Source organism: Emys orbicularis, chromosome 1, assembly GCF_028017835.1.
Source record: "Emys orbicularis isolate rEmyOrb1 chromosome 1, rEmyOrb1.hap1, whole genome shotgun sequence".
Classification (NCBI taxonomy): domain Eukaryota; kingdom Metazoa; phylum Chordata; order Testudines; family Emydidae; genus Emys; species Emys orbicularis.
This window is the reverse complement of record NC_088683.1, coordinates 243866108-243880106: the sequence shown is the minus strand read 5'-3', so window position 1 is coordinate 243880106 and position 13999 is coordinate 243866108. Positions and strand designations below refer to the sequence as shown.

Sequence of the window (13999 nt, the reverse complement as noted above, 5' to 3'; positions counted from 1 at the left end):
GGTAGCCATCTTACAGCAAAAAAACTTCAGGACCAGACTCCAAAGAGAAACTGCTGAGCTCCAGTTCATTTGCAAATTTGACACCATCAGATCAGGATTAAACAAAGACTGTGAATGGCTATCCAACTACAGAAGCAGTTTCTCCTCCCTTGGTGTTCACACCTCAACTGCTAGCAGAGCACCTCACCCTCCCTGATTGAACTAACCTCGTTATCTCCATACTGATTTATACCTGCCTCTGGAAATTTCCATTACTTGCACCTGAAGAAGTGAGGTTCTTACCCACGAAAGCTTATGCTCCCAATACTTCTGTTAGTCTTAAAGGTGCCACAGGACCAGAAATGGTGATTTTAGTCACTGCCACTATAAAAAAGTAAGAGATGGCACAATTAAACACTACTGCATTCGTTTTTCAATATGTTGCCAAAAAACGCGCACACATGATCACAAGATCTCACATCCACGTTGTTTTGTGCATCCCAGATACTAGAAATTTTGGAATGGGGGCAGCTAGATGCCACCATGGTTACAGGGTCCCAGCTATGTCAATTTAATGTAGAGGTAAGAGAATTAGAGACTGAATTCACTGCTAAGATAATATCTGAATTGTTCCACCATGTCTGTCAGGCTCTATCATGAGTTCCTAGCTGTAAAGTTTCAGGTGCCTTCTAAGGTAAGGTAAACAGGGACAGTGAATTCAGAAATAAGGATACCTAGTTAAGGTATAAAAAGGCTCAATCTTAACCTTGATCACTAAAATCAATGTGGCCAAGTCCTGGATATTTATAAGCATGTAATTAGAGCTCCACAGCTTGGTGTGTTAAATCAATGGAATGTCCACACTGTGTATGCACAGTATTCAAATGTTTAGTCCTTCGCTTCATTCTTCGTAATCAGAATAAATTTTCATACTTCAGAATATATTTGTCCCCATTTAAGATTCAGTTGGATGTTTTAAATTAAGAAGCTGTTTGAGTTCTAGGGCACAAAATAATACATCTGAAAAGTGTCTTTGGAACTAGAAATTTTTTCATATTCAGATAATCCTAAAAAGCAGCCACACAATCTTTCAAAATTTCCCCAAAATATTAATCACTGGGCTGAGAACAAGCATGAGAAACTTCATCCTAAAGGTTAAATTTTTCACTTATGTTATAAGTGCCTGAAAACAAGGGTTTATAATGAAAGTGACTCTTCAGCCATAATTATGGGGTTCCTAACAGACACTATAATTTACAGTCTTCTACACCATTAATTCCTTCTTTTGGAGACTGAAATAGATTCTTCGAAAAAAGCAAACATCCAGAATGTACTGTTTGCATTTATGCCACTGTGCACACACTGTGCAGCAAGGAAAGAGGTGGCAACAACTTTTTTCAGTCATACTGTGAAGTTAACCAATTTCTATTCCATGCTAGAAGAGAGTAAATAAGATTTTCATCCTGCACTACCACTCTGTTATTCCTGGTTTAAGACACCCATGTACTCAAAAGGGTATTTAAACACTCCTCAAGTTGCACATATGCCAGCATTTATGCAGTACTTTGATTATTTCTTGATTACTAAGGAGCCAAGCCCACACACCCACTGTATCAGAAGCTTCAGACAGATTTATTTAAAGTTTTATAGGTAAAATATTTTTGTCCAGGTCCTTTATTTTTTCCTCTCACTTTCCAAACACCATTCAAATTAATAGGAATTCTCAATCTAAAGAAGAAAGGTTAAAATCTGTACTGGAATGCCCTGTTTCTAGATATGACTATACTGAATCCTGTGATGTCAGGCGCTGAGCTTTGCTTAAGTTAGCTGTTCTAATAGACAAGACGGGAATATCACCATTGATATTCCCAAAGGATTAATTGGAACAAACTTTATGCTGAATTTATAAACACATTTGGATTTTCAGATAGATGCATACATCAAGGAAGGCCAACATTACCACATACAAAACAAAACAAGAGACCAGGAGGCTAATCAGTTTCTTTATATAATGCAGTAACAAAGCCATATGCCAATTTAGTCATCTATTGTAAGAAAAGTTCTTTATTTTAAAATCAGTTTACTCATCACTATTTATAATCTTGCATTCTCTCTTGGCCTCAACAAAAAGTCAAATGAAGTCTGCTTCATTTTCAGGTTCTTACACTACAGAGAAAAGGTTTATGTAACTGCTTCTTTGGAATATTAAAATTGTAAAAACATTTTTATTGGTCTTGTTTTATAAAATCTTGTTTTAACAGCATTTAAATTGTGAGCCAACTTTAAATTGACTACAAAACAACTTGTCTTGTCCTACTCCTTAAATACTAGTATTTGTTTGCTTTGAGTCTTCTAGAAACTCACTTGCCAACTTCAACCTATTACTGTACACATTGATTTTAGTAGCTGTCCTAGTTTTGATGTATTAGAGATATACTCATTTGGTACTTCCAAGCCAGTGGTCTCCAAATTGATAATGTAGGATCTAGGCACGGAAGCCCAATAAAGCAAGATCAGTAAGTTATAAATATTGGTAGTTTCAATCAGGGGGGACCTATTTAAATCAACACAAAAATGGCCATACCAGATCAGACCAATGGTCCACCTAGCCCAGTATCCTGTCTTCCAACAGGGGCCAAAGGCAGATGCTTCACAGGGAATGAACAGAACAGGGCAATCATCAAGTGATCATCCCCTGTCATCCAGTCCTAGCATCTGGCATTCAGAGGCTTAGGGAAATCTAGACCATGTGATTTAAATCAGGAAGCAGGAAACCTAGATTTAAGTCATCAATTTTAATCGTGTTTTGCATTTATATATTAGTTATTTTCCTAAGGAAATACATTCTCTTTGGTTGCTAACCATTAAAATTCACTGATTTGCAACTAAATATAGCCTTTACATTAAATTTGGTGCTTCTTTTTGCTAACCAGGAGGATACACTACATTTACACACATTTATTGAAATTATAGAGTTCACCTTTTTTTACTAGATTAAAAAAGTTAACTTGCGAATTTTGTCAAGCTCTATTTGGATGGAAATTCAAATTCAATTAAAAATGCATAAAACAGCATTTTTAAAAAAACTAGAACTACCTTAAATGTGCTGGACACAAGAAAAAAAGTTTATCAAAACATGAGTTGTTAGACAAAGGAAGCTGTAATTATTGAATTGAACTGATTGTTTCTGGTCACCCTGTCCTTCAAGATTTTAGAACTAGAAGATCTCATACTTTCATACCGAATTTGTATTTATAGATTGGAAAAGAAAAAAAAACCTTCTTGTTTTTGAAACTCCCAACTGGCTTCTTAACTTTGAATATGCTAGTCACTGATCTGAACTAGCTGAATAAATTTGAAATAAAAAAAATTCTCTGCACGCTTGCTGGTTTCTCTGCTCAGCAAAAGCTGGTTTAGCACTTTAACAAACTCCGGTTCCAGGGGCTCAGCTAGTGATTTCAACTAGTTCAGTTGTTTGACTTTCTTTAAAAACTTGGCAGCAAATGCATACTGCTTAATACTACTTTTTGTATTTAATTTAAATGATTTTAATAGTTATTTGTAACAGGTTTAGGCCTTAACACATTATCAATTTCTAATATAATTTTAAACATATTAAAAAAATAAACCTGTATTAAATTTAAATAAAGAAATCCAATATCTATTTTTTAAAAAAAGATTGTACAAAAAGAGTATTTTATCCACCCTGGCTCCGATCAGACAACAGAAATGCACTGCCTCACTTGAAAGATTAAAATAAATTAGGACACCAATACAGTAGATTCCGCTTAATAGCAACCGGGGTATTAACAAGTTCAGGTTAATAGCCACATCCCCGTGATTTCAATGTTAACGGGATTCAGGTATTGGCAATAGCATGCTGCTTATTAAGAATGTTTTTTTGGAAGAAAGGCCCCACTGCAGGCAGCTTTGCAAGGCTGCAACCAGGGAAGAAGTTTTGGGCTATGCCTTCCCTGGCCGCAGTCTTGTAGTCCTGCCTGTGGCTGGTGCTCAATATGTTCCAGTGCTTCCTTTTGGGGCTGCAGCCCACAAACTTGGGGCCACATGCAGGAGGCCTGGGGCTACATGCTGGGAAGGGAGGCTGTGGGCATGGTACCTCTCCCTGCACCTTCCAGACTGCGCCCTAACAGGGCTGCACATGGAATGCAGTGCTGGGGTGTGCTGAGCCCTAACCCCCAAAAAGCAAATGGAGAGGTACTGTGCAGCGTTGGGCCCCTACCACCTCTGCTACCTATAGAAAACCCCTGCATCCAGGCAGCAGTCCCCTTCCCCACAGGCAGGTTTGCAGTCAGGGAAGGCACATCCTAGTGCTTCCTTCCCTGGCTGTAGTCTCAAAAACTTGCCTTTCACTTATTGGCAACTGCCTGATAATGGCAACTTTTTGCTGGTAACTGAGGCCGGTTGCTAATCAGCAGAATCTACTGTAACTTTAAAACACCCACCTCAATGATTAAAGGGTCAGAAAATTAATCTTAAGGCAATGAGTGGTGAAAGTTATATAGCAAGAAAACACTGAGAAGCAAGACTATGTAGAAACACTGGTAAATTATGCCTATAGAAACATTTAGTAAACTTCATATAGGGAAACATCAGTTAAACCATACTCTAATTACCCTGTCAACTGGGGAAGTTGATGCTTAGGAGGAGAGAAGTTAGAAATTAAGAACATTAATTAAACTCAACTCTGGATCTTATGCAAGGATGTGATATTTAGAAACATGCAGCCCTGCACCAGTAGGAACCTCTGGACCTTCTCAAAACAAGCATCCTTACCTTAACATTTCCTTACCCTAGCCCTGGGCAAGGCTAGTAGTCAGAGAAATCAGAATCCCTAAAATTGTTACAGAAGGAATGTCAGTGTTCTGCTGATGCAGGGTTTTTTTTTCTGGTAAAAACAGAAGAACATAAAACCACTAATAGCTGAATCTGAAGGAACATCTGATTACTTTGCTGTGGCATCATGTTACAGATGCTAGATTCACAAGTATGAAACTAAGAAATATAACCAGTTTCAGTTTATCTCCATGGTGTTGGGATTTATATTTCCCTTCCATTCTCCAATAGGTATTTACATATAAAGGGTTTGCATTGACTCCTAAAAGCAGACATTCAGGAGATCAGTAACATTTACACGATAGTGGTCTTTCAGCCTGGGAATTTGCAAAAAGTTCACTACTTATGCCTGGACACATCTTTTTAAGAGGCCTCTTGGACTCAAGCTACTAGAACTTCTTGCACAAACAAGCTCTACAACAGAGGCTTGCAGTCTTTTTGGTCCTTTTTAGAGAAGATTTTGCAGGCGCCATAGCATTTAACTGAACACCCTTTCCTGAGGCATAAAGGCACTTTTCATGCCCATCTGATGTGCGAAATTCAGGAACATCAACACCCTTTATTCTTTCCGACAGATCTTACATCTTGAGGCCAACGGCAACTTTAAAAAAAAACAAAAATGCAAGTAGTGGTCTAAAGCTACAACAGCAAACACAAAACCTTAGTCCTAAACACTTACTATATAAAGTATTTAGACTATTAAAAACTAGATTTGAAAGACTAGCATGGAGTAAGGTAGATGTTGGATTTTGTGATTGCTCTGGCAGTTGGACAGCGAGTAGCTGAGGCATGATTAGATGGGTGGGGTATTAGAGAAGGAAGAAAAATAAAATTGTGTAATAGTTTAAAGTTGTTTCTATCTTACAGGGTCCAAAATGGACCCTTTTTTGTTTTTTTGAAGTTTTTTATTCACACATTTTGTTTATGAAAAATTTTCATATTTAAATACATTTTGTGAAACTGCTTTTTTAAAAATTGATTTTGATTTGGAAAAAAAGACCCTTTTGACAAAAACTTTGTAAAACTTCAACTAGTTCTAGCACTTATACCTCTGTCATTGGAATGTACTGCTTGAGATGCATGAGGATGCCCTCATAGGCCACCTCAATACCCTCCAATCTACTGCTCAAAAAGGTACATTGGCCATATAGCTAGATATGGAACTCCTACAGTGGGGGGGTCTGAAAGCAAGGCATGATGGACATCAAAGTTGTTCAATATGTGGTACTCTAATTAGTTTAGCTAACTCATACTATTAACATTCCCCATATCGTTCTTACCCATCATTCCACTGGTCACTAGCTGCCTCCTCAGCTACCAGAATATCATACTCTTCAGCAGCATATTTCTCCCAGTCAGAAATCTCTTGGCTTTCATTTTCACCATCCTGAACAGAATTAATTTTAACATTTTATTTATGCATTAAATTTATGCATAATGCATGGTATTACATTTTATATGTTTGTGTTTAACAAGACGAAGTTTACTTACCCTCAACATAGAAAATTGATCCTTCTGCTCATGGTCAAGGTATTTTTCAATGTTGAAAAAGGTATCAAAGAACACATTTGCTAACTTACACTTCTTTAAGTCATGGAGGGTAATTTTCTCTGGGAAAAGATTGAGATAAGTAGTAAAATATTAAAAAATATAAACGGATTGAGCTGTAATTCAACCCTTGGCTGAAAGTGCAAATGTGTTGAAAATTTAAAAGGAAAAAAGAGTCACCATTTTGCTCAAGAACTAAAAATCTGTAAGGTTATCAGCACTATTTCAGTTTAAAGTTACAATTTTCAGTAGCCTGTCTGATGGAGAGTGAGTTGACATGCTCTGGGTGCCTTATATAAAGAAATTATAACAGGTCCCAATCTGCCTTAAAACTGGTTTAATGATAAACTTGAGTATTTAAAACTTCAGTTCAACATTTGGTCACTGAAGCACAGGTGTTGGCCTGTGCGGGGTCACATGCAGAATTGACGCCTATGTTTAGGGTGGTTAACTCCTTAGTTAAGATGACACATTCTCTAAACACTTATGGGTTTGAAGGGCTCCTGCTGTTTCAGAACCAGCTGGAAGCAACTTCTCAGCTGGTTTTGTGCTCTCGCTGCGGTCTTATTTATTTTCCCCACACGTACAAAAGCATAGTTCCTTTCCCATGGAGGGCTAACAATGCTCCCTGAACCCCCATGAGGCAAGTCTTCCTGGATGTCAGCGTAGCTTCTGCTGGGGTCCATCTGTCCCCAGGATTTTCCCCTGGTCCCTCACCTATTTCTCCACAACAGCTTCCCCTACTATTCTCCTGCTACAATCCCTCCGCCTGCCTCTTCCTCCTCCAGTCCAGTGAACAGTATGTTCGGCTTCAGTCCAGCTCTCCTTTCCCACTACCCCTTCCTCAGCCCTCCAGCTTCACCACACACCAGCAAAGTGCAAGTGAGTCATTGAATTGTAACTCCCTTGCTGGACAATGGCTGTTGATGGTTGTTCAACACCCGCCCGGGTGCTGGTTAGCTCCCTTGTCCTTGTCTGTGGGGATCTAATATCTGGGCAATTCCCCAACTCACAGCATATTTTAGTGCTTAAGTCAGTTTCTTTTCAACCATATTAGACAAGTTTTGTAACCTTTAAATAGCCCTTAATTTGAGCAGGGAAGGTGGGTGGTGAGTGTGTGACTTCAAAATAATTACTATGTTCAGTGAACAAAAATTATAGGCAAGTACAACAGATTCACACTCCTGGAGACTATTAAAATCCAAGGATGTCTAAGAACTGAGTACAGGAAATCTCTTAGGAAAAAAATAAGACTACGTATAGATAATACCATAAAAAGTGTCAATAAGAAAGCATTATTGAAATTTGATTCCACAAGAAAAATTAATAGATGCTCTGAAAGATAAGAGAACTGAGCTACTCATCCTATACCTTTAAAATAAAAAACAACAGATAGCATAAATTTAGGCCTGGCTACCATTCTGAGACCATGCAATGATATTTTGTGAATACATTATATGTTTGGAACTTCATGTATCTACTCTGCAAATCTGTTGGATGGAAACCAATACAAGGCTGGTTGTTACTGAAATAGGTTACAGGAACCCTAACCATAGACAGCCAGACATTTAGACATTACTTTTGGACAGCCTGACTCATGTGTAGTGTCAAATATAACAGACTGATGGACTCCAAAGCCTTATCCTGAGCTAGAAGACAAAGCTTCCAACATGCAACATGTGGAGCAGATGAAAGTGGCTTGAAGACGTGGGAATAAGCAGAATAATGGATACAGATTACTGTTGCACACTTCAGTACCTTAAGGAGTTTAGAAAAGACAAGCAAAATTACTTGGATTATGGAAAACCACGGAATGGATCAGTCGCTACAGCCTGATGCCCACTTAATATTTAAGAGTTTGTGTCATCAGGAATAACATTTTCTATATTAAACTTGAGTTTCTGTAGGTTTCATCAGCTAAGGGTCAAATTTAGGAGGATTAAAATGCAGTAAGCCCCTAGTGAATTTTAAGTGAATGTGAGCTGCTCAACCTTTTTTGAAAATCAGGCCATTTTTAGGTGCCTAAATACGGATTTAGGATACTAACATTAGGGCTGGTCCACACTAACCCCCCCACTTCGAACTAAGATACGCAACTTCAGCTACGTTATTCACGTAGCTGAAGTCAAACTATCTTATTTCGAACTTACCGCGGGTCCACACGCGGCAGGCAGGCTCCCCCGTCGACTCCGCGTACTCCTCTCGTGGAGCAGGAGTACCGGCGTCGACGGCGAGCACTTCCAGGATCAATTTATCGCGTCTAGACAAGACGCGATAAATCGATCCCAGAAGATCGATTGCTTACCGCCGGACCCGGAGGTAAGTATAGACGTACCCTTAGGCACCCACGTTTGAAAATGATTGCCCTTGTCTAAGACAAGTCATTCCACAGCTGATTGACAGAGATTAAAAGATAAGTGAACTATTAAACATTAGGTTTCTTCGTAGGAGCACAAGTGAAATTAAAAAACTATAGCTGCAGTATGAAGCCTGTCAGTTAAAGTGAGACAGACAGCCCTGGGTCACAGTCAGTGATGCAGGATTTCAGTTTTTGAGTACAATCAACCTAGCTATGGGAAGGAGCATATAAATTCATATAAAGAAAAGACTAAAAAATTTTTAAAAATAGGTCCTCTTGATTTTAATGTGCAAAGTAATTCACTCAGCAGACATTTCATTTCACAAGAACAAACATGTTCCAGTGGAAGGACCCTGTTACAGAACTATTAACCAACATCAGTATTTTCTGGTCTATTTTTTTTTTTTTGCAGAACTAGCAATGAAGATTAGGCCTAACAATCTGATTCTTACTATAAAAGCAACTGATATTCTAGGCTGATCAGTGAGCAGCTACTTCTGCTTAACTAGGAGTATTAAGCTTGATCAACTAGCAAAGGCAGATTCACAACACAGCCCAGTGATGACCCCATAGGCCAAGACCAGATTAATCTGAGGCAGCAGAAAATAGTTATAGAATGGAAAGAAGCCCCTTACCATCACATTGTGGCTTTACAAGATCCAGCATCTGGCACAGACAGTCTTCAAAAGGCAGAGGTTCAATGGCCATGTTATCCAGTTTTTGGCACTGTTCCTCATAAAAGTACTCCAGTTCATACATAGACAATGCACCATCCCCATCAAGATCCATACAGCGAAACCAGTATTCAATGCTGAAATAAGTGATAACACTTTAACTGTTTACTGCATGAATGGGTCTTGGCAAAGTCCAAATTTTTTTAAAAACTTTTACAGACATTGGACAGCTCACAGATCCCACTGCATAGCTTTAAGCATACCTAGTAGGGATTTGCATTAAGTCAAGAACAGACTATCATGATATAGCAGACTTCTGCATAAACACTTCTCTCACCAGGTGCTGACTCAGATACAATACAGGGTAAGCTATATTGTGCATTTTAAAAATACCTGTAAATTAAGTAGGTAGGAGGACCTAATTCCACCTCTGATATTTGGCCACAATTCCTAGTGAAGTCAATGGAAAGTGAAGTCATTAAGAGTCAAATTCTGGCTTCCTACAAGAGTTCACACTGAAGGACTACCTTATATATCATCAACACCTCATAGTTCTGCTCTGTCATAATGCAGCTCTTACTAAAGTCTTTGATGCCATATAGCAATGCAGAATTTGGTTCATTATTTGCGAGCCTATCCCTCCTCAGTATTAGGGTTGAATAAAATATAACCCCATAAAATAGCAGCACTACTTAGGGCAGGTCTACACTATGGCAGGGATTGACACTCTGAGATTGATCCACCGGCAGTCGATTTAGCAGGTCTAGTAAAGACTTGCCAAATTGACTGTAGATCGTTCTCCAGTCGATCCCTGTACTCTACCCCCGACGAGAATAGTAAGGTAAGTTGACAGGAGATTTTCTCCTGTTGACCCTGGGGTAACTCGACCTAAGGTACATCGACTCCAGCTACATTATTCACGTAGCTGGAGTTGCGCAGTGTATGTCGACTTATTGCGGTAGTGTACACATAGCCTCAGTTAACCATATTCATAGTCATTAAAAGAGTGCTTTGAGAGGAATTAATGAAGAACCAAAACTGAAAAGAGAACACCGACGTAAAGAAATTTCCTTAACCAGCTTCCTTTTACACCCTACTTTTTCTATAGATTGGTGTGGGGTTAATAACTTCCTCCTTACCAGTTCAGATACACTTTGCTTGTGCAGTGACATCAGTCTCACACATTTGGCATTATAACCTCACTATAATGTCAGAAGGGAATGAACATGTTCAAGGAAGACCTTGTGTGAAAGTAAGAGCTTTGAAAATTACCAAATCTAGTAAGAAAGAACAATTTTATATGAAGGATAGGTAGATTGTTTAAGCCTGATATATTTGAAAACGTTCCTCTAACACAAAACCCCTCTTTAAATGAATCCGACTCAACAGCTGAAAAGAGGCCAAAGAAAATCAAATGCAACATACAGATTAAAAACACTAATTAGAAGTCTTCAAATGTAAATTGCTTTGGAATTTAATGGGTCAGGTCAGATAGGTATGCTTTGCCAGTTTATAGCTAGAGGCAGTTAATAAAGCCAGTTTCTAGTTATGCTCAAGTGTCAGTTAATTCTTACCTAGTTGGAGTCTTTTTGTCCTCTTCAGATATCAAAAACCAGACAAAATCAGCGTAACTAAGTTTTCCTTCTTTCTGTGCTTTTCTGCCCCTTAAAGACCAATCCAAGTATTGACAAATGGAAAACAAGAACGAGTAAGTATTTTAAGGCACTGAAATACTGCAACAAAACTGGGACTAGACTTCACCACTGTAAGAGGGTCATTTTCATTTTGTTCATGTTAATTTTGTTAATTTTAACAAAAGCTTACATCGTAGTTGAAGTTAGGGAATGCAGCTCTGGCTCAGGATCAGCAACACTCCATGTGCTGTCCCAGTCCTAACACATCCCGTATGAAAGAACGGGGAAGTGGATGGCACAGAGTACGGTGAGGAGGAATTCTCAGCTGGGTCTTTAAGGCAGCTGATTAGACCTCAACTGGAATAGTGTGTCCAGTTCTGGGCGCCACATTTCAGGAAAGATGTGAACAAACTGGAGAAAGTACAGAGAAGAGCAACAAAAATGATGAAAGGTCTAGAAAACATGACCTGTGGGGGAAGATTGAAAAAACTGTGTTTGTTTAGTCGACAGAAGAGAAGACTGAGGGGGGACATGACGACAATTTTCAAGTACATAAAAAGTTGTTACAAGGAGGAGGAAGAAAAATTGTTCTTGTTAACCTCGGAGGATAGGACAAGAAGCAATGGGCTTAAATTGCAGCAAGGGCAGTTTAGGTTGGACATTAGGAAAAACGTCCTAACTGTCAGGGTAGGTAAGCACTGGAATAAATTGCCTAGGGAGGGAGGTTGTGGAATCTCCATCACTGGAGATTTTTAAGAGCAGGTTAGACAAACACCTGTCAGGGATGGCCTAGACAATACTTAGCCCTAGTCCAGTCACCTGCATTCATGGCAGAAGACCTCTTCAGGTCCCTTCCAGTCCTAGGATTATGGCTGCTTAGGCAGCAAGTGGGGTTGACATTTGAATTAAAAATACAAAAGTTGCACAGCATTTTGTAGCCTAATCCGAGTGTGCTTGGAAAGCAACAAAGGAAGAGCGACAATGATATGTTTTGGCAAAACATATTGTCGCTCTTCCTTTGTTCCATTGCAAGCACTCTCCGATTGATATATATGACTGTCAAGCGATTAAAAAAAAATAATCGTGATTAATTGCGCTGTTAATAGAATACCATTTATTTAAATATTTTTGGATTTTTTTCTACATTTTCAAATACATTGATTTCAATTACAACAGAGAATACATAGTGTATAGTGCTCACTTTCTATTTATTTTTGATTACAAATATTTGCACTTTAAAAAATAGAAATAGTATTTTTCAATTCACCTAATACAAGTACTGTAGTGTAATCTGTCATGAAAGTTGAACTTACAAATGTAGAATTATGTACAGAAAATAACTGCATTCAAAAATAAAACCATGTAAAACTTCAGAGCCTGCAAGTCCACTCAGTCCTACTTCTTGTTCAGCAATTGCTAAGATAAAAATTTGTTTACCTTGCAGGAGATAATGTTGCCCACTTCTTGTTTACAATGTCACCTGAAAGTGAGAACAGGCACTCTCATGCTACTGTTGTAGCCGGCATTGCAAGATATGAATCTTTAGCACATCTGGCACGTAAATATGTCCCTTCATGCTTCAACCACCATTCCAGAGGATGTGCGTCCATGCTGATAACGGATTCTGCTTGATAACAATCCAAAGCAGTGCGGACTGACGCATGTTCATTTTCATCATCTGAGTCAGATGCCACCAGCAGAAGGTTGATTTTCTTTTTTGATGGTTCAGGTTCTGTAGTTTCCGCATCAGACTGTTGCTCTTTTAAGACTTCTGAAAGCATGCTCCACACCTCATCCCTCTCAGATTTTGGAAGGCACTTCAGAGTCTTAAACCTTGGGTCAAGTGCTGTAGCTATCTTTAGAAATCTCACTTTGGTACCTTCTTTGCGTTTTGTCAAAACTGCAGTGAAAGTGTTCTTAAAATGAACAACATGTGCTGGGTCATCATCCGAGACTGCTATAACATGTAATATACGGCACAATGTGGGTAAAACAGAGCAGGGGACATACACTTCTCCCCCAAGGAGTTCAGGCACAAATTTAATTAATACATTTTTTTAAACGAGCGTTATCAACATGGAATCATGTCCTCTGGAATGGTGGCCGGAGCATGAAGGGGCATACGAATGTTTAGCATATCTGGCACGTAAATACCTTGCCAACTACAAAAGAGACATGCAAATGCCTGTTCTCACTTTCTGGTGACATCGTAAATAAGAAGAGGGCAGCATTATCTCCTGTAAATGTAAACAAACTTGTTTGTCTGAGCGATAGGCTGAACAAGAAGTAGGACTGAGTGGACTTGGAGGCTCTGAAGTTTTACATAACTGCACTCAAAAACAAAACAATGTTATGTGACGGGGCAAGGCCAGATGGCTATAGTAAAGTAGTGGAAGACAGATATATTAGCCACAGGCTAAACAAATCCCTGTTACCAGGATAAGCAAATGGCAGCTGCTCGAGGTCAATTAAGACACCTGGGGCCAATTAAGATCTTTCCAGAAGGCAGGGAGGACAGCTAGGTTGATTGGGACACCTGAAGCCAATCAGGGGCTGACTGAAACTAGTTAAAAACCTCTCAGTCAGGTGGGGGCGTGTGTCAGGAGCTGTAGGACGAAGTTGTGCTGTTGGAGAGATTTTGCAGTACAAACCATATCAGGCACAAGGAAGGAGGCCCTGAGGTATGGGTGAAGTGGATATTGAGGAAGTGGGGGCTGCTGTGGGGAAGTGGCCCAGGGAATTGTATGCGTCCTGTTTCTAAAAAGTCAGCTACCATAGCTGATACTATTAGGGTCCCTGGGCTGGAGCCCGTTGTAGAGGGCGGGCCCGGGCTCTCCCCTTCGCACACACTTTGATTTCAATTACAACACAGAATACAATATATATGAAAATGTAGAAAAACATCCAAAATATTTAATACATTTCAATTGGTAGTCTATTGTTTAATAGTG

General features: G+C 39.1%; 1 protein-coding gene across 1 annotated transcript in view; it reads right to left on the bottom strand.

The window, feature by feature from the left end:
- Positions 1–13999, bottom strand: part of PPP2R3B (protein phosphatase 2 regulatory subunit B''beta) — an 86938-nt gene that overhangs the window by 4384 nt on the left and 68555 nt on the right. The window contains exons 10-13 of the mRNA XM_065417359.1: positions 10989–11078; positions 9376–9551; positions 6325–6443; positions 6114–6220 (exon numbers count right to left, since the gene is read on the bottom strand). Coding sequence (XP_065273431.1) covers positions 6114–6220; positions 6325–6443; positions 9376–9551; positions 10989–11078 — 492 coding nt within the window. The remainder of the gene's footprint in view (positions 1–6113; positions 6221–6324; positions 6444–9375; positions 9552–10988; positions 11079–13999) is intronic.